The 20850-nt window shown below is 45.1% G+C and overlaps 2 protein-coding genes across 2 annotated transcripts in view; one reads left to right on the top strand and one right to left on the bottom strand.

The window, feature by feature from the left end:
* LOC307202711 (uncharacterized protein) overlaps positions 1 to 6556 on the bottom strand; it is a 98857-nt gene extending 92301 nt beyond the window's left edge. Inside the window, exon 1 of the mRNA XM_079952878.1 lies at positions 6537 to 6556. Within this exon, the coding sequence (XP_079809004.1) occupies positions 6537 to 6542 (6 nt within the window). The 5' untranslated portion in view covers positions 6543 to 6556. The remainder of the gene's footprint in view (positions 1 to 6536) is intronic.
* Positions 6557 to 7663: 1107 nt separating this feature from the next.
* Positions 7664 to 20850, top strand: part of LOC307202710 (pancreatic secretory granule membrane major glycoprotein GP2-like) — a gene marked incomplete at its 5' end in the record, with an annotated part of 36816 nt that continues 23629 nt past the window's right edge. Inside the window, 8 exons of the mRNA XM_079952877.1 lie at positions 7664 to 7700; positions 7827 to 7996; positions 13127 to 13264; positions 14402 to 14512; positions 15126 to 15251; positions 16368 to 16565; positions 19608 to 19728; positions 20496 to 20677. Of these exons, the coding sequence (XP_079809003.1) occupies positions 7664 to 7700; positions 7827 to 7996; positions 13127 to 13264; positions 14402 to 14512; positions 15126 to 15251; positions 16368 to 16565; positions 19608 to 19728; positions 20496 to 20677 (1083 nt within the window). The remainder of the gene's footprint in view (positions 7701 to 7826; positions 7997 to 13126; positions 13265 to 14401; positions 14513 to 15125; positions 15252 to 16367; positions 16566 to 19607; positions 19729 to 20495; positions 20678 to 20850) is intronic.

Raw genomic sequence — 20850 nt, 5'->3', positions numbered from 1 at the left:
CGGGTCCTAAAGCCCGCCGGAGGCAGGGGGAGGAGCTAAGCGACTCAGCGTCTGAGGAGTCCAGAAAGGGGAATGCCCCAGCGGACAGGAGGACCCAGAGGAGAAGAGAGCAGCGGAAAAGGTGGAGCAGGGCTAGGATCTTAAACTGGTGTAAGAGGGGAGGAGATTCAGATGGGACTTCGCCGATCTAGGGTTTAAGATGTAGGGCTGCGCGCTGCGGCTTTGAAATGGAAATTGAACTTCAATAAAGACTTTTGGACATTACGACAGCCTAGCGTTGGTCCTCTGTGAGCTGGGACCTAGAGGCAGCTCTGACAAATATATTTATTAAACTTTTAGAAACAAGAGAACACATAACAACAACAATAATAAAGAAGAACAAACATAGTCAACAATACACTTTGAAAAGAAGAGATAAAAAACAAAAAAAGTACAGAAAAAAATCACACCAATCAGATTAACAAAAAATAAAAACACCAACTTTTATATTCATACTTAATTAACCTTCTTTCTTGACTTCCTCACACCTCCCTTTTTTTGTGTTCCTCTTTGTCCAATCAGGTACAGCAAATCCTTACCCTCTTTCAAACCTCATTTCAAATTATTAAGATCCCTTCTATTATGTCTCTGATCTTTCCTCCTTATATTTAAACACCCTTAACATATTATTTGCTTTTGACATAATATAACTTTGACCTTTCACCCTTTTTCTATTACATTTTTGCATATTTTTAACACCATATCACTAATGCCATCTTATTTTTATATCCAACATCATTTTAACATTCATAAACTTTGCAGTATTTCTGCAGATAATTCTTGAATGCAGCCCTCTCTCTATCAGGCCCTTAAGACTCTGCCCAGGCCATGCCCCAGAAGCTACGCCCTTCGCTGGCTTGGGTACGTGCCCTGATCTAGCAATTTCGCTAGGCTGGTATGTGTCCTCAAATGGTGATAAAACCTCTTGCTTGCCTGGGTAGAGGTTGGAAAGTTGTGCATGTCTGACTACACCGATTGTTCCCATGGCCACCACAGGTATGTGGCCCCCGGAATGAGGGATTGTGGCCCTCAGGCTGAAAAAGTTCCCCATCCATATTTTCTAATGATGCATCACTTTAACCAGCTGAATTATATGCTTAGGAATTTATTATTATTATTATTATTATTATTATTATTATTATATTTTGATCCAACCCTACCAGTGGAGATAGCCGGTGTGGTATAGTGGTTAAGAGTGGTAGACTCGTAATCTGGTGAACCGGGTTCGCGTCTCCGCTCCTCCACATGCAGCCGCTGGGTGACCTTGGGCTAGTCACACTTCTTTGAAGTCTCTCAGCCCCACTCACCTCACAGAGTGTTTGTTGTGGGGGAGGAAGGGAAAGGAGAATGTTAGCCACTTTGAGACTCCTTCGGGTAGTGATAAAGCGGGATATCACATCCAAACTCTTCTTCTTTTTCATCTACCTGCAGGCCTCTCAGACCAGCATACATGGTTCTCCCCCTGGTGTTATCCTTACAACAACCCTGTGAGGTAGGTTAGGTTGAGAGATTAGTGACTGGCCCAAGGCCACCCAGTGAGTCTCATGGCTGAGTAGGTGATCTGAACCTGGGTCTCTCTGACCATAGGTTCAACACACTATACTTATGGCCGGATTCCTTTATGCAGTCGGCGACGTTGAAAGATTTCCAACGCTCAGCCACATTGAGACTGGGATCAGCGTCCATAGCGTTGCAGACCCGCGAGAACATAAGACTCGTGTATTTGGCCTTGAAGCAGCGAACTACGCCTTGGTGGAGAGGCTGGATGACGGAGGGGGAGCTGTGGGACAGAAAAACAACTTCGACATCGCTATGAGCAAACCGGACTCTCTTGGGGTGGCCGGGAGCATCATTGACAATCAGCAACACCTTAAAGTCGATTCCTTTCTCTTCGAGGTACTGCTTGACTTCTGGAACGAAGCATCGGTGGAACCAATCCAGGAATATTGCTGCCATCACCCAAGCCTTTTTGCTCTATTACCAGAACACAGGCAGGAGGTGTTTGTCCTTGCCTTTTAGAAGAGTTTGAAGAGTTTGGATTTGATATCCCGCTTTATCACTACCCGAAGGAGTCTCAAAGCGGCTAACATTCTCCTTTCCCTTCCTCCCCCACAACAACCACTCTGTGAGATGAGTGGGGCTGAGAGACTTCAGAGAAGTGTGACTAGCCCAAGGTCACCCAGCAGCTGCATGTGGAGGAGCGGAGATGCAAACCCGGTTCCCCAGATTATGAGACTACCGCTCTTAACCACTACACCACACTGGGCATGAGGATTTGCAGACCCAAGGGCAAGCCAGGCTTTATTAAATGCCCAGCCACGTTGCAACAAAACAACATCACATGGTCTTGGGCCGCCTGTCTTTCTGCTTTCGAAATGTATGTGCGGCTGGGCATTTTCTTCCAGAAGAACCCCATCTCGCCAGCGTTGAAAACTTGTTTGAGGAGATATCCCTTTTCTTCTATCAGTTTCTTTAACTGTTTGGAGTAGGGTTTTGCCTATTGTTTATTGGCGGGCGCAGCCTCACCAAGGCTGTGCCCGTTTTTCAGGTTGAAGCTGTTGAGCCAACCTTGGCTGGCTTTGAACTCCTTCTCATCACAAGGCCTCCCCTCTTCGATAAGAGGTTTGAACAGTGCGTACAGGTCAAAAGCTTTTTCTCGCAGCATGTTGCAATCGACGGGAACACCTCGGTCATTCATGTCTTCCAGCCACAAGTGCGCCTTTTCCGCTTTCACCAAAGTCTGATCACAAACTTGGCTCATCACCTTAGCTGTTATGGGAGCACCTGAGGATTTCCCAGACTTGGGTCTCCAGCTGTTTTTGGACTACAGTTTCCATCATCTCTGACCACTGGTCCTGCTAGCTAGGAATGATGGGAGTTGAAGTCCAAAAACAACTGGAGACCCTAATTTGGGAAACTCTGCTCTAAATGCTACATCACACTGACTCTGTGTGAAAATGGGAGCCAACTGCTATTAATGCCAGCTTCTGCATGTTGCCATTTGCCTAAGTAGCATAATAGATTGGGCAAAATAGATTGGGCTGCCCTGATTGGGACTCCATGCACAAATTGCCCTAAGATCCATGATTCTTGAATATCCCCACCCCCAAACGTGGTTACATAAAAGCCTAACAGGCAAGGATCAAAAGTCTTCTGTTTGAGTTCTCTTCTCTATTGAATGCCATAGAAGACATTAGATGAAATAATTAATGTTCCAAGGAGGCTGCTGGGTATTATTTCAAGGCGGCTGATGGCTGTGGCAGGCTAGAGGATGATTAATGGAGGTCTCCTGGTAATTATGATGGAAATAAATGTTTCGGGTATTTGCAACTGATCGGCATGTTAAGATGAACAGATTAAAACCTTCTAGCCATTTATCAAAAGTTTAATGAAAGTGACTGTCCCATGCTGGTTTCGGATGGGACAGTTACATAATACGGTGTCTTGAGGAATAAATATAGGAAAGTTATTTATTTCTGCATTCAGATGGCTGTAATGAGCCATAACTTTCTATGCTAGCTCAGCCTTCTCCCCCGCTGTTGCAGAGGATGCTGTGACCATTGGTCATGCTGGCTGGGCTAATGGGAGCTGGAGGCCAGCAAAATCTAGAGGGTCTTGGTTGGAAGGGGTCTTATTTTAATGGCTGCGTGCTCCTAAGGTCAGTTTAAAGAGAAAGGAAAGGAGGGGCTCTGTGGTTAAAAGAACTCTTCTGCATCTGAGTCCAGCATTCGCTCTCTCCTGCTCATCAGCCTGAGAACTGGAATACAGAGTTGATGCCTGGGTGTCCTCACCTGGGACCCAGGTGGGTGTTGTGGCCCAGGAAGTACAATCATACCTTGGGATACAGCCACTTCAGGTTGCGTTTTTTCAGGTTACAGACCGCCGAAACCCAGAAGTACTGGAACGGGTTACTTCTGGGTTTCGGCGGTCACACATGCACAGAAGCACTAAATCACACTTTGCACACATGCAGAAGTGCCAAATCGCAACCTGTGCGTGTGCAGACGCGGGTTTCGAACGCTGTGGGTTGCGAACGTGCATTCCGCATGGATCACGTTCGCAACCCAAGCGTCCACTGTATGTCAGAATCCACAGTGCGCAAACCCCTATGCAATTACGGTACATCCTCTGTCACAGAACATGTTTCTGATACACAACTGACCACGGCCTGCTACGTTCACGAACACAACCTCCTGAGGGAGACTGTTCCTCTGTCGAACAGCTCTTACTGTCAAAGTTTTACTAATCAAAGCTTATAAATTCACTATTCTTCTGTCCCATACAAAATGTTGCTTTTCTGCTATCTCTTACATGAAGACTTGTCTGGATCAGGAAAATTTATTGTTGTCCTGGCTTTGAAGTTGAAGGCTGGTTTCATTCTGCTATGCAGAGCTGATAAGAGAGGCCCTGTTTGTTAGCGAAAACACAAAAATGCATCTTCTATTTGCAGGTGGCGGGGGGGGGGGGTTTACAAGGAGAAAATGCTTAAACTTCCAACTCTGTGATTCTGACTCAACAACCACAACATATATTTGCCACTGCCCTGTACTGGAAATGTGTTGGAAATAAAGCCATCTCTCTCCTGCCTGCTTATTTTGCAAGGAATTCAGTGCTGCCTTGGCCTTGAAGCTCTGCCAGCTTGCTACTTAGTTTTAACAAAAAGCAGATACCTAGCTAAACAGAGATTTTTAATGCATTTGTTTTACACACTTGATGTAACGTTCGTTAAATCTCAAAGCCAGAGATGTCCAGTGTCAATCAGATTATCTCTGTCAATTGAGTCAATTAAGGATCAAGGCCCCTTTATGTTTTCACACTGTTGAGTCAGAATCACATGACCACATGACCTGGAAGCTGTACGCCGGCTCCCTCGGCCAATAAAGCGAGATGAGCACCGCAACCCCAGAGTCGGCCACGACTGGACCTAATGGTCAGGGGTCCCTTTACCTTTACATTTTATACAATTATATTGCTGAAAGGGATCACTCATGGGCTAATCATGTAAAGAGAATGTTATAAAAGTGCCTTGAATTTTGCGTCCGGCGTACAGAATTTGGAGAATTCCTCTGGATCATTTATTCTTACTGCAGTCTGCAATAAATCTGAACTCTTTCCATGACGCTGCTGTCTTTATTTGGTTAAAGAGGACCGGTGTCATTTCCAGACCCCCTTTGTAGGGTAACAGAATCACTCTGGCTCATGAAGTGGACGTAATCTTGTCATTGTGACTACTACTAGTCAAATATTTCATCGCCAAAAGGGCATGCTGTGATCTGCCAGGGAAAATTTGGCATTTTAAAGCTCGTTTTACATTGTACTTTATTTGGGCCTGAGCTAAACCTCTGTCAATGTTGCTTTGTGTTATTTTCATTCATTTTGTAACGGTCTGATAACCTGATGTTGTTGTTTAGTCATTTAGTCATGTCCGACTCTTCGTGACCCCATGGGCCAGAGCACGCCAGGCACTCCTGTCTTTCAATGCCTCCCACAGTTTGGTCAAACTCATGCTAGTAGCTTTGAGAACACTGTCCAACCATCTCGTCCTCTGTCGTCCCCTTCTCCTTGTGCCCTCCATCTTTCCCAACATCAGGGTCTTTTCAAGGGAGTCTTCTCTTCTCATGAGGTGGCCAAAGTATTGGAGCCTCAGCTTCACAATCTATCCTTCCAGTGAGCACCCAGAGCTGATTTCCTTCAGAATGGATAGGTTTGATCTTCTTGCAGTCCATGGGACTCTCAAGAGTCTCCTCCAGCACCATAATTCAAAAGCATCCATTCTTCGGCAATCAGCAATTCTGGATCTTATAGCTTTGTTGCCCAGGAATTTGCCTAATCCTCTTCAAAGCCATCCAGATTAGTGGCCATCCCTACTCCTTGTGAGTGGGATTTCCATAGGGATTAACTTCCTATGAAAAAGCATTTCCTTTTGTCTGTCCTGGATCTCCCAACAATCAATTTCATTGGAACATCCCTGCTACAGTACACAGTAATTGAAGTCTTGTTGCATCGCAGATGTTTCCCATCCATACTTACTGGCTCTATTACACATGCCATGTAATGTTTGTGTTGTATTTGTGGCAGATCAGTCTTTTAGTTCTGCAGCTCCTTTCCTCTCTACTTCTGAGAAGTAGAGACATCACCTTGCCAACAAAGGTCCGTATAGTTAAAGCTATGGTTTTCCCAGTAGTGATGTATGGAAGTGAGAGCTGGACCATAAAGAAGGCTGATCGCCGAAGAATGGATGCTTTTGAATTATGGTGCTGGAGGAGACTCTTGAGAGTCCCATGGACTACAAGAAGATCAAACCTCTCCATTCTGAAGGAAATCAGCCCTGAGTGCTCACTGGAAGGACAGATTGTGAAGCTGAGGCTCCAGTACTTTGGCCACCTCATGAGAAGAGAAGACTCCCTGGAGAAGACTCTGATGTTGGGAAAGATGGAGGGCACAAGGAGAAGGGGGCGACAGAGGACGAGATGGTTGGATAGTGTTTTCGAGGTTACCAGCATGAGTCTGACCAAGCTGCGGGGGGCAGAGGAGGACAGGAGTGCCTGGCGTTCTCTGGTCCATGGGGTCACGAAGAGTCGGACACGACTAAACGACTAAACAACAACAACAACAACAACTCCTTTCCTCTGGAACTCCCTGCCTGCTGGTATTAGGCAGAGCCTTCATTGCACTGTTTTCAATAGCCACTAAAAACTTTTTAAAGGCAAACCTACCCAGACACCTGATTTTATTGTGTACATTTTTTTTAATGTTGATATTATCTATGATACATTTAAGACATCTACTGCTTTTAAAGCCTGCTTTATTATTATATTCAATGAATATTTTGCATTGTTTTATTAATGTATTTATTAATGTATTTATTATCGTTGAAATTTGTACACAGCCCTACATCTGTAGAGCTCAAGGCAGTTCACAATATAATATATAAACTGCTTAGAGATTATTATTATTTGTTTAAGCAGTATATAAATCTTGCTAAGTAAATGAATTAAAGAAATAGCAAAAACACACTCTTCACCTGGTCACAGTTCTTCCCACTATGAAGATGTACTGTAATTCTGTTTACATTAGCATAGTTCTTTCTAAATTTGCATCTATAAATATACATTAGCATATGCAACTTGTACACAAACCTATTCTCTTCTGTGGTGATCAGTGTCGGATTTACGTATGATCGAAACAAGCTATAGCTTAGTGCCCCACTCTCTTGGGGGCCCCCAAAAAAATTTAAAGGAAAAAAAACCTGGGTGTACATTTCCAAAATATAAGATAAAAAATAAAACCTACATACAGCAACAGTGTTTTGTGTTGTGTAGGCTCCTATGATATAAGTAATGAGCCCTGCCTACTAGCCTGCTCCCTGAAATATCACTGGTTTGCTCATTTTTAATATACTTCTTCTTAATTGTACTTCAGTTCAACAATTACATTGATAAAATACATACTTTGTTATGTGCAAATGGCTTTGGATACCTATTAGGTCCATAAATTACCAAATAGCATATATTCAACACAAAAAAACAGTGAAAACTTGTTGACAAAGGACAGCTGGACATATAAAGGGCCCCATTGCCTTCAGTAGCTTAGGGCCTCATCAAACCTAAATCTGGCCCTGGTGATGGTGATGGTGCTGATTATGGGCTTCATACGGGCATGTGATTGGCTGTTGTGGGAACAGGAAGCTGGACTAGACAGGCCGTTGTTCTTCTGTTCTTCTGTGTAAGGGGCCTCCTAGCCAATGTGGATAAGCAACTGCTTTTCTTTGTCTTGGTTTTCCCCAGACATCCCGTTATCTGGACCTTCTCAGAGCTTGGCTGCAGAGTTTGCCAAAGCTGCAGAACAGTTGAAGAAGGAATCTGTGGATATCCGATTTGGCAAAGTGGATGTGACCGATCAGAAAGACTTAAAAAAGGAATTCGGCATCCTGGAATATCCGACCCTGAAGTTTTTTGTAGGTGGTGACAGGAAAAACCCCGTTGATTGCAAAGGTAAACCCATACGCAGCTGCAAATAAGCCTGTTTGCTCACAAGGGGGAGCATGTGCCCAGCTCTCAAGCATACAATGGAATCATTTCAAAACTTAATAAATTTGAGCACATGCAAGAGTGTTGAATAAGGACAGGGGCATTTAGGGCTGGGTGGAAAGGAGACAGTTTCACAAAACACTTCATCCCCCACAAAATATGCCCACTGCATTGGGAACAGTTGGGTTGTGTGTGTCTATGAAATGGGGTGAAAATGCTCACTTTTCATAGCAGGGACATAAATCTTTGCTCACAAAAAGCACACTCTGAACATGTCGTCTGCCAGCATCACCAGATGCCCGCATACTCCAGAGATGGGGAATTCCTGGCCCTTCGGAGGTTGTTAGTGTTGGAATGAGGAGAGGGGGGAATGAAACACAGTGGCTGCAATCTCCATGCTGCAACATTTTGTTGCAGGGTCTCATTTGGTCCAATCTTTAAAAACCGCTGTGGCGATCGCACAGGGCCCCTGGACGTTTGACGGTCTATTGACCCTGTGCCACCACTGAGATTGCTTTTTCCGCTGCCACCACCCCGTTTCTCACAGGGACACACGGAGTCCAGACAGTTGTTAACATAAACAAATACTCAAGTTTATTTTTAAGTGCAGGAACATGCTTGTGGTTTCAGTTAGTTATTCTTGACAGTTTCTTAATCTTAGTTCCTAACAACTTCAAACTGATTATCCCCAGCTATCTATCTGACTCCACCTAACAATTCCTCTCACTCTCTCACAATATAACTCTACCAACCCACACCTAATCCTCCCCTCTTCCTTCTTCAACTCCCAAACCTCAACTGACTTTCAAAACCTCCCACTCTAACTTTTACTCCCCACTGGCCAATCACATTCTCACTCATTTAACCCTTTCCTAATGACCCACCTAGGGTGGCGCTGTGGGTTAAAGCCTCAGCGCCTAGGACTTGCCGATTGAAAGGTCGGCAGTTTGAATCCCTGCGGCGGGGTGCGCTCCCGCTGCTCGGTCCCAGCGCCTGCCAACCTAGCAGTTCGAAAGCACCTCCGGGTGCAAGTAGATAAATAGGGACCGCTTACCAGCGGGAAGGTAAACGGCGTTTCCGTGTGCGGCTCTGGCTCTGGCTCTGGCCAGAGCAGCGATGTCACGCTGGCCACGTGACCCGGAAGTGTCTCCGGACAGCGCTGGCCCCTGGCCTCTTAAGTGAGATGGGCGCACAACCCCAGAGTCTGTCAAGACTGGCCCGTACGGGCAGGGGTACCTTTACCTTTACCTTTAATGACCCACCTAGGAGGCAAACACCACAACGCTTTCAATTTAAGCAGATGGATTTTCAGGAGTTAAAACTTTGGATTCCTTGCCACTGGGGAAAGCTCAGCTTCAGCACTGAACAGCTCATGCACTGCTTCTCAGCACCTTTTTATTTCCCCTTTTGTTTAGCAGAAAAACATATGGGTTTTGCTTCTGACACCTAATTCAAATTAGGCAGCCTGCTCAATAAACTGTGGAATGATCCTGAAATCATTCTGGATTAAATTGCTAGTCGATATTTTGTGCAGGGTTGGGGCGCGGGCTGAACGGTGTTTTCCAGATTTGCCATGTAAATCACATCAGGACGTGCTCTTTTCTGGGTTTTCTTTAAATAATAATAATAATAAAGAGAGTGGCTTGACCTGAACAAACCTGAACAGACGTGAAAGCTGGTGATTAGGCAGCTAATTGGCAGCACATCCAATTACACAGGAAAGTCACAATCGTGCATTAGTTAAGCCAGGAATGGGGAACCTATTTCAGCCCAAGGATCACGTTTCCTTCTGGGCAATCTTCTGTGGGACACATGCCATGCCAGTGGTGGAAGGAGTCAGAGTTAAAAGTGGGCGGAGCAATGAATGTGAATATTTACATTTAGACTCGTTTCTACACCCCTCTCTCCCTGTCTTCCATCCAGGCAACCAACAGGCACTGTTAGAGTTCAGTGACATATTCCAGCCAGGCAAAAACACTCAAGGGTGCAAAACAGGACCTGTGAGAGGTGGGACAGTCCTGAGGGCCAGATAGAGAGATCTGGGGGGCCGCATTCAGACTCCTGGTCTGAGGCTCCCCACTACTCAGTTAAACTCTCTTAAAGTGCTCTGTTTGGATTTGTGAAAGGGCAAGTCGGGACATGTGGGACATTGGGCCCCATCTGAACCACACATTTAAAGCACTCACATGCCACTTTAAACAGCCATGGCTGCCCCAAAGAATCCTCGGAATTGTAGTTTGTGAAGGGTGCTGAGGATTATAAAGAGATCCACTATTCGCATCACAGAACTACATTTATTAGTGTCCTGTGGGAAAGAGGGATTGATTGTTTAATGATTCTGGTGATTGTATCATTCCTGCTGATAAACCTGTTGATTCTTCTTCTTCTTTTCTTTTCTTTACAGGAGTTAGAGAGGCTTCTGCCTTCGTTACATGGGTCAGGAGGCAAACAGGACTCAGTACTATACTTCTTAATAGCACAGACCAGGCCAAAACCTTCATAGACTCAGATGATTTGGTGGTGATTGGCTTTTTTAAGGTAAACTATTGTGGATGGGAATTGATGTGATGCAGCAGCAAAAAGAGCTAATGCAATTAACGATGGTGTAGTGTTCAGATCAAGGGAAATAATAGTACCTTGGTCAGACCCCACCTCGAGTACCATGAAATTTAGCAAAAAAACCACACCACATAGTAACATCTAGTTACTCTAGTTATCTCCCGCTTGGACTACTGCAATGCGCTCTATGTGGGGCTACCTTTGAAGGTGACCCGGAAACTACAACTAATCCAGAATGCGGCAGCTAGACTGGTGACTGGGGGGTGGCAGCCGAGACCACATAACACTTAAAAGACCTACATTGGCTCCCAGTACATTTCTGAGCACAATTCAAAGTGTTGGTGCTGACCTTTAAAGCCCTAAATGGCCTTGGTCCTGTATACCTGAAGGAGCGTCTCCACGTCCATCGTTCTACCCGGACACTGAGGTCCAGTGCCGAGGGCCTTCTGGCGGTTCCCTCACTGCGAGAAGCCAAGTTACAGGGAACCAGGCAGAGGGCCTTCTCAGTAGTGGCGCCCACCCTGTGGAACACCCTCCCATCAGATGTCAAAGAGATAAGCAATTACCTGACATTTAGAAGACATCTGAAGGCACCCTGTTCAGGGAAGTTTTTAATGTGTGACATTTTAATGTATTTTTAATCTTTGTTGGAAGCCACCTAGAGTGGTTGGGGAAACTCAGCCAGATGGGCGGGGTACAAATAATAAATTAAAACAAAATAAAAGAAAAAAATTCCTTCCAGTAGCACCTTAAAGACCAACTAAGTTAGTTCTAGGTATGAGCTTTTGTGTGCATGCACACTTCTTCAGATACACTGAAACAGAAGTCACCAGACCCTTCTATATAGTGAGAAGGTGGGGAGGGGTATTACTCAGAAGGGTGGTGGGAATGGGTGATTGGCAGATAGCTGTGATGAGCCTGTTGACGACTCTTAACGACTGCAATAGGTTGACTGCAGCAAAGTTGGCATCTGGGTTTATTGCAGGCTCTGGTGCCAGTGTCTGTATTAAGTCTGGTAGTAGTATTATTGTGGGTTAGGAGTTGTTTAAGATTGGGTGGCTGTCTGTAGCCAGACTGATACCCAGAGAGAACTTGCTGCAAGACAGACCCAAAAAAGAAAATAACAGAACACCTATAGTCATCACATACAGCTCCCAAGTTAAAACAGTACAACGCATCATCAGAGATCTACAACCTCTCCTGGACAATGACAGTTCTCTTTCTCAAGCTCTGGGAGGAAGACCTTTCATTGCCTACAGACAGCCACCCAATCTTAAACAACTCCTAACCCACAATAATACTACTACCAGACTTAACACAGACACTGGCACCAGAGCCTGCAATAAACCCAGATGCCAACTTTGCTGCCACATACACCCGGACAACACCATTACTGGCCCCAACAACATCACACATACCATCTCGGGACTATTTAATTGCTCATCGTCTAACATTGTGTATGCCATCAAATGCCAACAGTGTCCTTCAGCTCTCTATATTGGACAAACAGGCCAAACCTTACGCCAAAGGATAAACGGACATAAATCCGACATCAGGAATCACAAGACAGAGAAACCAGTAGGAGAACACTTCAATCTCCCAGGACATTCTATACAAGATCTCAAAGTAGCTGTGCTATTACAAAGGAATTTCAGAAATAGACTGGAAAGAGAAGCTGCTGAATTGCAACTTATTACCAAACTTAAAACCATGGAGAGACCTGGTCTGAACAAAGACATTGGATTCTTATCTCATTATACATGACAAAGCCATTTTTCACCTTCTCACCCCTTGCTTTTTCCTGTAAGACCTATTGCAGTCGTTAAGAGTCGTCAACAGGCTCATCACAGCTATCTGCCAATCACCCATTCCCACCACCCTTCTGAGTAATACCCCTCCCCACCTTCTCACTATATAGAAGGGTCTGGTGACTTCTGTTTCAGTGTATCTGAAGAAGTGTGCATGCACACGAAAGCTCATACCTAGAACTAACTTAGTTGGTCTTTAAGGTGCTACTGGAAGGAATTTTTTTCTTTTATTTTGTTTTGACTATGGCAGACCAACACGGCTACCTATCTGTAACTGAAATAATAAATTATTATCATCATCATCATCATCATTATTATTTATTATCATCTGAGGTCCTAAACTGCAGCTGATTTAGCCTGTGTGCAAATTCAGCACTGAGTTTCACGTTGCATCCTGTTGTTGATGTGCAACTCTTAGATGACTTTAAAGGAGGCTTAGACAAATTCATGAAAGATAGGGCTATCAGTGGCTATGAACCGTGATGGCGATACTCTGCGTCCATGGTCAGAGGCAGAAATGCTTCTGAATACCAGTTGCTGGAAGCTGAAGGAGGAGAGAGGGCTCTTGTGGGTTTCCTACACACATCTGGTTGGCCAATGTGAAAACAGGATTCTGTACTAGATAGGCTACTGTACTGACCCAGCAGGGCTTCTCTTATGTTTTTCTCCCCTCCCCCTCCCCATATACAGAGCCTTCAAGGTGGAGCTGTGGAGGTTTTCTATGATTCTGCAAGAGATGTCCCTGAACTTCCATTTGGAGTAATAGCCAGCGAAGAGGTATTTGCTGACTTTGGCATCAGAGAAGACATGGTGGTTGTATTCCAAAAGGTATTATTAACACGTGTATCTTATATACTAATGTTAAACTTATTCTCCAGTGGAATCCCTATGTAGTGGAAACAATGCAGAAAGACATTATATGTATAAAAAGCTGTAAGGGAACAGGGACAGGCCAGCAGCTTTTGGCTCTCCTCTCCTTGAACAATGCGGTGTAGTGATTAAGAGCAGTGGACTCGTAATCTGGTGAACCGGGTTCGATTCCCCACTTCTCTACATGCAGCTGCTGGGTGACCTTGGGCTAGTACATTTCTCTGAAGTCTCTCAGCTTCACTCACCTCACAGAGTGTTTGTTGTGGGGCAGGAAGGGAAAGGAGATTGTTAGCCACTTTGAGACTCCTTAGGGTAGTGATAAAGCGGGATATCAAATCCAAACTCTTCTTCTTATTATTATTCCTTCCAGCTGCTTGTTACAAGAACTCCATTATGGTCTTAGTGTCTGGACTTGTTGTTTTCCTTCAAACTCCCAATTTCCTTTCCTTTTGTGCTATGTCTTTTGTATTTGAAGCCTGAGGTGATATTTTGTGATCTCACAGAGCCTTTTTCTTTGCTGGAGTGAAATGCTTCAACTAAATAGCTGGATAAAACGGGAGCAGTGCAACTTTTTCACATTAGTTGAAACGGCCACTGCTATCTGTCATGTGATTAAACACAGCCATTATGCTTTGACCGATGGGAAAATGTTGTGGCTCTTTAAAAAAATGAGATGACTGTGTTGGATGGAAGTTGTAGTCCAGGACACCTTAGGGCTTCAGACATGGGACATTCCAAGCCCCAGCTGGAGAGGCCGAGGATTAAAACTGGGACCTTCTGCACACAAAGCAGATGGTTATCAAAGAATTGTAGAGTTGGAAGGGATCCCAAGGGTTATCTAGTCCAACCCCCTGAAATGCAGGAATCCTAGCCCCAGCCGTCCCTGGGTGGGCTCGAACCACCAACCTTCTGGTTAGCAGCCAGATACACTGACTCATTGCGCCACAGGAGGGCAGCCATTTTTTAAACATCATTTCTCGAAAGGCACAAGGCAGCAGCTGAATACACAGATTCGCCCTCCCCGTGTGAATGTTAACAGAGAGAGAATGTTAACCTCCCGCTTTATTGTTAAATCGAATATTTTTTGTGCTCCAGGGAAAGCCCGTTCATAATGAAGCATCCGAAGAAGGCAAACTGAACAAAGTGGACCTTACTGGATTAATAAAAACATTCACCATGGATTTAGTCATAGAGTATAATCTTGAGGTGAGTTTGGAGCTGCCTGAGTGGTTGGAGTCTCAGATTAGGATTGGGGAGACCTGAGTTTGGGTCTCTACTCGATCATTAGGCTCCCTGGATTATCCGGGGCCATTCTCTATGACCGAGGGTACACTGAGATGAGTGGGTCTGTGCCCCATTTGCCCTAATAGCCCAGACTTCTCTGCTCAGCTCAGTACAGTGGTACCTCGGGTTAAGAACTTAATTCATTCTGAAGGTCCGTTCTTAACCTGAAACTGTTCTTAACCTGAAGCACCACTTTAGCTAACGGGGCCTCCTGCTGCCGCCACTCTGCCAGAGCATGATTTCTGTTCTCATCCTGCAACAAAGTTCTTAACTGAGGTACTATTTCTGGGTTAGTGGAGTCTGTAACCTGAAGCGTATGTAACCCGAGGTACCACTGTACTAGAATATCTCCAACAAGAAACTTTGAAATGGTCCCACAGACTTGCGGCCTCTGAATGGGGCAGTAAAGAATTCAGGTTTATTCATTTCATCAGGTCTAAGTAGGGCTTAGCTGACTACAACCCTCAGTCTCTTTCTGGATTGCGACCTTCGTTGCCAGGCTTCTGTGAGAGAGCTCTGATGTTTTGTTTTCCAGACATCTGTGAAGATTTTTGACGTGCCCGTTGAAAATCACATTGTTCTCTTCATGGCCAAGAGCGCTGACATGTTTGGCTCAGCTTATGACAATTATACATCTGCTGCCTCGGAATTCAGAGGGAAGGTTGGTATCATGTTGTTTTCTGGAGTTCTCCTGGATTGCACATATTGGATGTCTGAGGACATTGTAGATGTTTGCATTCCTGGCATTGTCTCGCAAGCCTAGGTTCAAATGCAGTTCCAAAGGCAGTCAGTAAGTGACAGACTAGGGGCGAGCAGCCGTGAAATATGAGAAATAGCCCCAGTCATATAGTTGTTTTTGGGGACGCAGGTGGCGCTGTGGGTTAAAGCCTCAGCACCTAGGACTTGCCGATCGAAAGGTCAGCGGTTCGAATCCCTGCGGCGGGGTGCGCTCCCGCTGCTCGGTCCCAGCGCCTGCCAACCTAGCAGTTCGAAAGCACCTCCGGGTGCAAGTAGATAAATAGGGACCGCTTACCAGCGGGAAGGTAAACGGCGTTTCCGTGTGCGGCTCTGGCTCGCCAGAGCAGCGATGTCACGCTGGCCACGTGACCCGGAAGTGTCTCCGGACAGCGCTGGCCCCTGGCTTCTTAAGTGAGATGGGCACACAACCCCAGAGTCTGTCAAGACTGGCCCGTACGGGCAGGGGTACCTTTACCTTTACCTTTATATAGTTGTTTAAAGGTTTGACATCTGACAGGAGGGTGTTCCACAGGGCGGGTGCCACTACTGAGAAGGCCCTCTGCTTGGTTCCCTGTGGTAGATATTTTACTCATTTATTTACACATTTATAACTTGCACTTTCAAACAAATATATCAAGGAAATATACAACAAAAAGCATCCATAAAGATATCATTTTAAACATGCATGTTGAAGTTTTTTCTACAAACAGTATATTTTTTATGAAATAAATAAATAAATAACTTATTGTTATTGTTATTTGAATTTCTATACTGCCTTTCACTTGAGGACCGCAGAGCAGTTCATAATAAAATAAAGTAAAATAAAATAAAATAAAAATCAGTCTTCAGGCACCGTCTAGGACAGCCATTTTGAGGCCCCAAATGCTGTTGGATTACAAGCCCCACTGTCCCCAGACAGCATAGCCAATGGTCAGGGGTGATGGAGGTTATAATCAGAACAACGTGGGGGGGCCCAAGGTGGGAAACTGTTCTGGGATGTAAGGGGGTAGAAATATTTCTTGCTTCTTTCATTCTTCAGATCATGTTCATCTTTGTGGATACTGATGAAACCAGAAATGGCCGTGTGATTGAGTACTTCCGGGTAACAGAGGTAGAAGTCCCTTCCGTTCAAATCCTGAACTTGACAAGTAATGTCAAGTACAAGATGCCTGCAGATGAAGTGACCCCAGAGAATCTACGACACTTCTGCCGGAACTACTTAGAAGGAAAAGCAAAGGTGAGCTTTTGGGATGGAAGCAAAGAGGGTCACGCTTTTCATTTGGTATACCATGGCAAACAATTTGTCGGTTTCATTAGTCTGGCTCTTATTGAGCCTCACAAGTGAATCAATTGCTTTTTTGCAGTGTTTTATTAATGTGCATGTATAGTTAAAGTTAAACCACTCTAGAAATTGTAATGTTGATGGCAGCTGATGATCGGTGGGTTCTTTGGCTGGCAGCCAAAGGGAGCCTGTAAAATGCAGGCTTTTTTCTCTATCACCTACCTGGGGAGAAAATGCTTTGCCAACCCTATGATCAACGCTCCCTACAGCACTGAGCGTAGGGCTAGCAATGCCCTTTGTGCTGTGGTTCCCAGGCATTCATCCACCAGCAATAATAGTGCCATGTCAAATTTGGCCCACGAGGCTGATCCTGATAAGGATTTGGTTTGTGGAGCCAAAACAGTTCCCCACCATTGCACTGAACCCTGCTGTCTTTTAGCTATAGTCTCGTAATTTTTCTTTGCTGTTTCCTTCAGAGTTGCCTGACTTCTTTTTTAAAAATGCTGTTGTTGGTTGGTTGGTAGGTTTCAAAGCCACTTCCGCTTTGAAGGAGGTGGGGTTGCGGGCACTCACGACCCCTTCACATGCGCAGGGGTGTGGTCAGCCCTGCACAATTGGGGAGATTCCCAGCTGCGTCACTGCCCAGACAACCAATCCGAGTGGTCTGGGGGTGTGGCCTGCTTGATTTAAGCGGGACGCAGTAGGAAGCTCTCCCCTTTTCGCGCTTCCAGCTGCTCCAGTTTTCCCACCCTCCTGCCCTTTAGGATTTTTCATCTCTTTTGACCTTGCTGTGGACTCTGGTTGGTTGCTGTTGAAAGGCCTGGTAGGACTTTTTTCATTTGGCAAATTGGCACCAGCCACTTGATTTTTGCCTACCTCATAGTAAATCATCACAACTTTGTAAGGTTTGGTGGTTAGGCATTGGAATATTGCTGGAGAAGAGGGGAGGGGAGGTAGCACCATCACCTCCCCCCCCCCCCCACATTCTGTTAAAGGATTCTGGGGGTGTCACCCTGTCCGAAGCCTGGAGAGGCTAGGGCCTAAGGCACGACCCCTATTGGTGACCCTGGGGGAGCTCCTAGTTGATGTGCATCAGCAGGACTCCCCTATGGGTGGTTAACCCTTCCCAGACTCCCTGCAGATGGGCAGGAGTCAGATATAGTCGGTTAGGTCCAATGCCTAAGCCAATACTGCTCACAATATGTAACCAATAAAGTTGTCGCCTTTTTTAGCCCATTAACCTAAAATACTGCCGCTAAGTGTCTTTATTCAACCTGGGGGGGGGGGGGGGGAGAGTCGCAACCTTTGCCACATAACAAGCCTTTCCCAGACATGTACTTTTAATATGTACATTTGTCTTTAATATCTGCTGAGTTTATCTCTGTCTTGATCATTTTATTATGTCTGCTGTTTTTAAAGTCTGTCTTGCTTTTGCTCATTTTAATCAATATTGCATGCAATGTTGTGTGAACTGCCTATATATTTTGATGAAGTGGTATATAAATCTTGATAAGGAACTATATAAATCCTCAGTCAGAGTTCGAGATGCGTGGAATGCCAGGTGGAGACATGGTTCAATAATATTTGGGATATTGCTAGTTCAGAACGACTAACTGGGCTCAGAAGAATTGCAGATGGGGTTATAAAAGAAAACACCTTTGATGAAACCTGGTTTCCCTTTTTTTCATATGTAAGGGGAAAAGAAAGTAAAGTTCTTCCACCAGCCTCACAAACCTTTCTATGGAGAACCTGTATGGACCGCCAATGTCTTAAAACCATGTAAATTGACGCCATGGTTTTGGTGCTTTGTTCTTTGCTGTGACTGCATTGTATAGTGCATTTTGGTTTAAGATGAGTGGAATGCCAGACATATTGAATCAGAAGATGCTGAGGGAACAGAGTAGAAGGAAATCCACTCCCTATTCCGTACATGGTTGGGGAAGGTGCCTTACAACAGGGAAGTGTTAAGTTGTGGGTGAACACAGCGATTCTCCAAACAGCTCTTGTTTATTCACAGGCCAGAACAAAACTGAACTGAAGGGTTCAGCCAGCCTGCTTATATAGAGCTCCACTACAACGCAACAGTAACCATTTTCTGTAACTATCCAATCACTGAAGGTCACTTTCGATCCCTTATTTGCATATGTGGACCTGAACTATCTACAGTATCCCCCTGCTGGCCCAGGGTGAGAACTTCAGTACATAACAGGAAGGGACATAGCTCAGTAGCTGAGCATTAGTTTTGTATGCAGAGGTTCAATCCCCAGGTTCAATCCCTACCGTCTCCGGGTAGAGCTTGGAGGGAACTCTGCCTGAAACCCTGGTGAGCTGCTGCTAATCAGGGTAGACAATACTGAACTAGATGGAGCGAAGGTCGACTCAGAATTTCACCAAGGGCCATGGAGTGATAGAGCATCTATTTTGTATACAGATGGTCTCAGGGCGAGTCCTCAGCATCTCCCAGTAAGTCTGAGAATGTCCTCTGCCTGAAATACTATAGATCAGGGGTCAGCAAATTTTTCAGCAGGGGGCCTTATGGGGGGGCGAGACTATTTTGAAGGAGAAAAATGAACAAATTCCTATGCCCCACAAATAACCCAGAGATGCATTTTAAATAAAAGCACACCTTCTACTCATGTAAAAACACGCTCATTCCCAGACCATCCGCAGGCCAGATTTAGAAGGTGATTGGGCCGGATCCAGCCCCCGGGCCTTAGTTTGCCTACCTATGCTATAGATGGACCCATGGCTTGACTCGGTATAAAGTATCATCCTATGTCCCTGGGATATTGACAAATTGCTCTACTGTAGTGAGTAGTTCTGCTCTCCTGCTATGGGACAAAGCAGACAGCCGGTAATTAAAGTGAAAGGGAACATGTGGCCAGCCAGATAAGCCTCACCAAGGACTTTTAGCAAAGAGAGCCACTTAACCACCCAGCACAGCTTCAAAGATGAGCCCCTGTTGACATCCGTCCTTATCTCTTTCCCCCTTATTAGCCACATAAATCCAGTGAGGAAATCCAAGAAGGCTGGGATAAGAAGCCGGTGAAAGTGCTGGTTGGGAGCAACTTTGACCGGGTTGTCTTTAATAAGAAGAACCACGTGTTTGTCCTGTTCTGTGAGTATCAGTTGCGCTTCTGAAGAGGAGACTCTGGTGGATGAGCTGTCACAGGGAAAGAATTACTTGATTTGATTGAAGACAGCAGCAGAGTGGCACACTGAGCTGATATGGAGTCGGCTTGTGTATGTTCAAGCAAATACTGCTAGTTTAAACTGCAGTGGAAAGAGTTTTCACTTCCATAGCGCACATTTCATGCACACTTAGACCACTTTAACAGTCATGGAGGATCCTGGGAACTGTAGTTTGTTTAGGCTGCTGACCTCACAGAGCTACAATCCCAGGCCCTTTAGCAAACTAAAGTTCCCAGGATTCCCCTTTGAAAGTTTATTTTTTAAAATAAAAAGTACTTGCCAGTGCATTCCAATACCTCTCTTTTGTTTCTCAGTAGTCTAACTTTGGCTACAGTGGTACCTCTGGTTACGTACTTAATTCATTCCAAAGGTCCATTCTTAACCTGAAGCTGTTCTTAACCTGAAGACCACTTTAGCTAATGGGGCCTCCTGCTGCCGCTGAGCCGCTGGAGCATGATTTCTGTTCTCATCCTGAAGCAAAGTTCTTAATCCGAGGTATTATTTCTGGGTTAGCGGAGTCTGTAACCTGAAGCGTGTGTAACCTGAAGCGTATGTAACCTGAGGTACCACTGTACAGTTCTGTCGGCACTCACTAGCTGACTACACCATTAGAAGGTGTTATAAGTTCCAGCACCACCACTATTTATTTATTTGTTTATTTTAAAATGGCATATTCTTGGTTTTCGATCCCAGATGCACCCTGGTCTCGCGACTGCCAAAAACTGCTACCTGTATGGGATGAATTTGGCAAGTTGTATGAAAGCCGGAAAAACGTTGTCATTGCCAAAATAGACTTCACGGCAAATGACATTCTGTTAATCAACCTGGAACGGTACCCCTTCTTCAGGTACTTTCCTGCAGGATCTGAAACAGAGGTGAGATGTTTTCCACCCTCATTGGGTACTTATGGGTAATGGATGTCTTGTGATGAAATAGGAGGGGGAGGGGATGCAATTCTAGCAGCAAGCAAGGGTGTTCTGTGGACTCAAAAGCAAAGGAAAACTACATTTCTTGCTATTATCATGCGTGAATCATGGCTGAACAGACA

This window comes from Podarcis cretensis (genome assembly GCF_951804945.1).
Source record: "Podarcis cretensis genome assembly, chromosome: 14".
Taxonomy (NCBI): Eukaryota; Metazoa; Chordata; class Lepidosauria; order Squamata; family Lacertidae; genus Podarcis; species Podarcis cretensis.
Note: the sequence above shows the minus strand (reverse complement) of the source record. Positions and strands in the feature narration are given on the sequence as shown.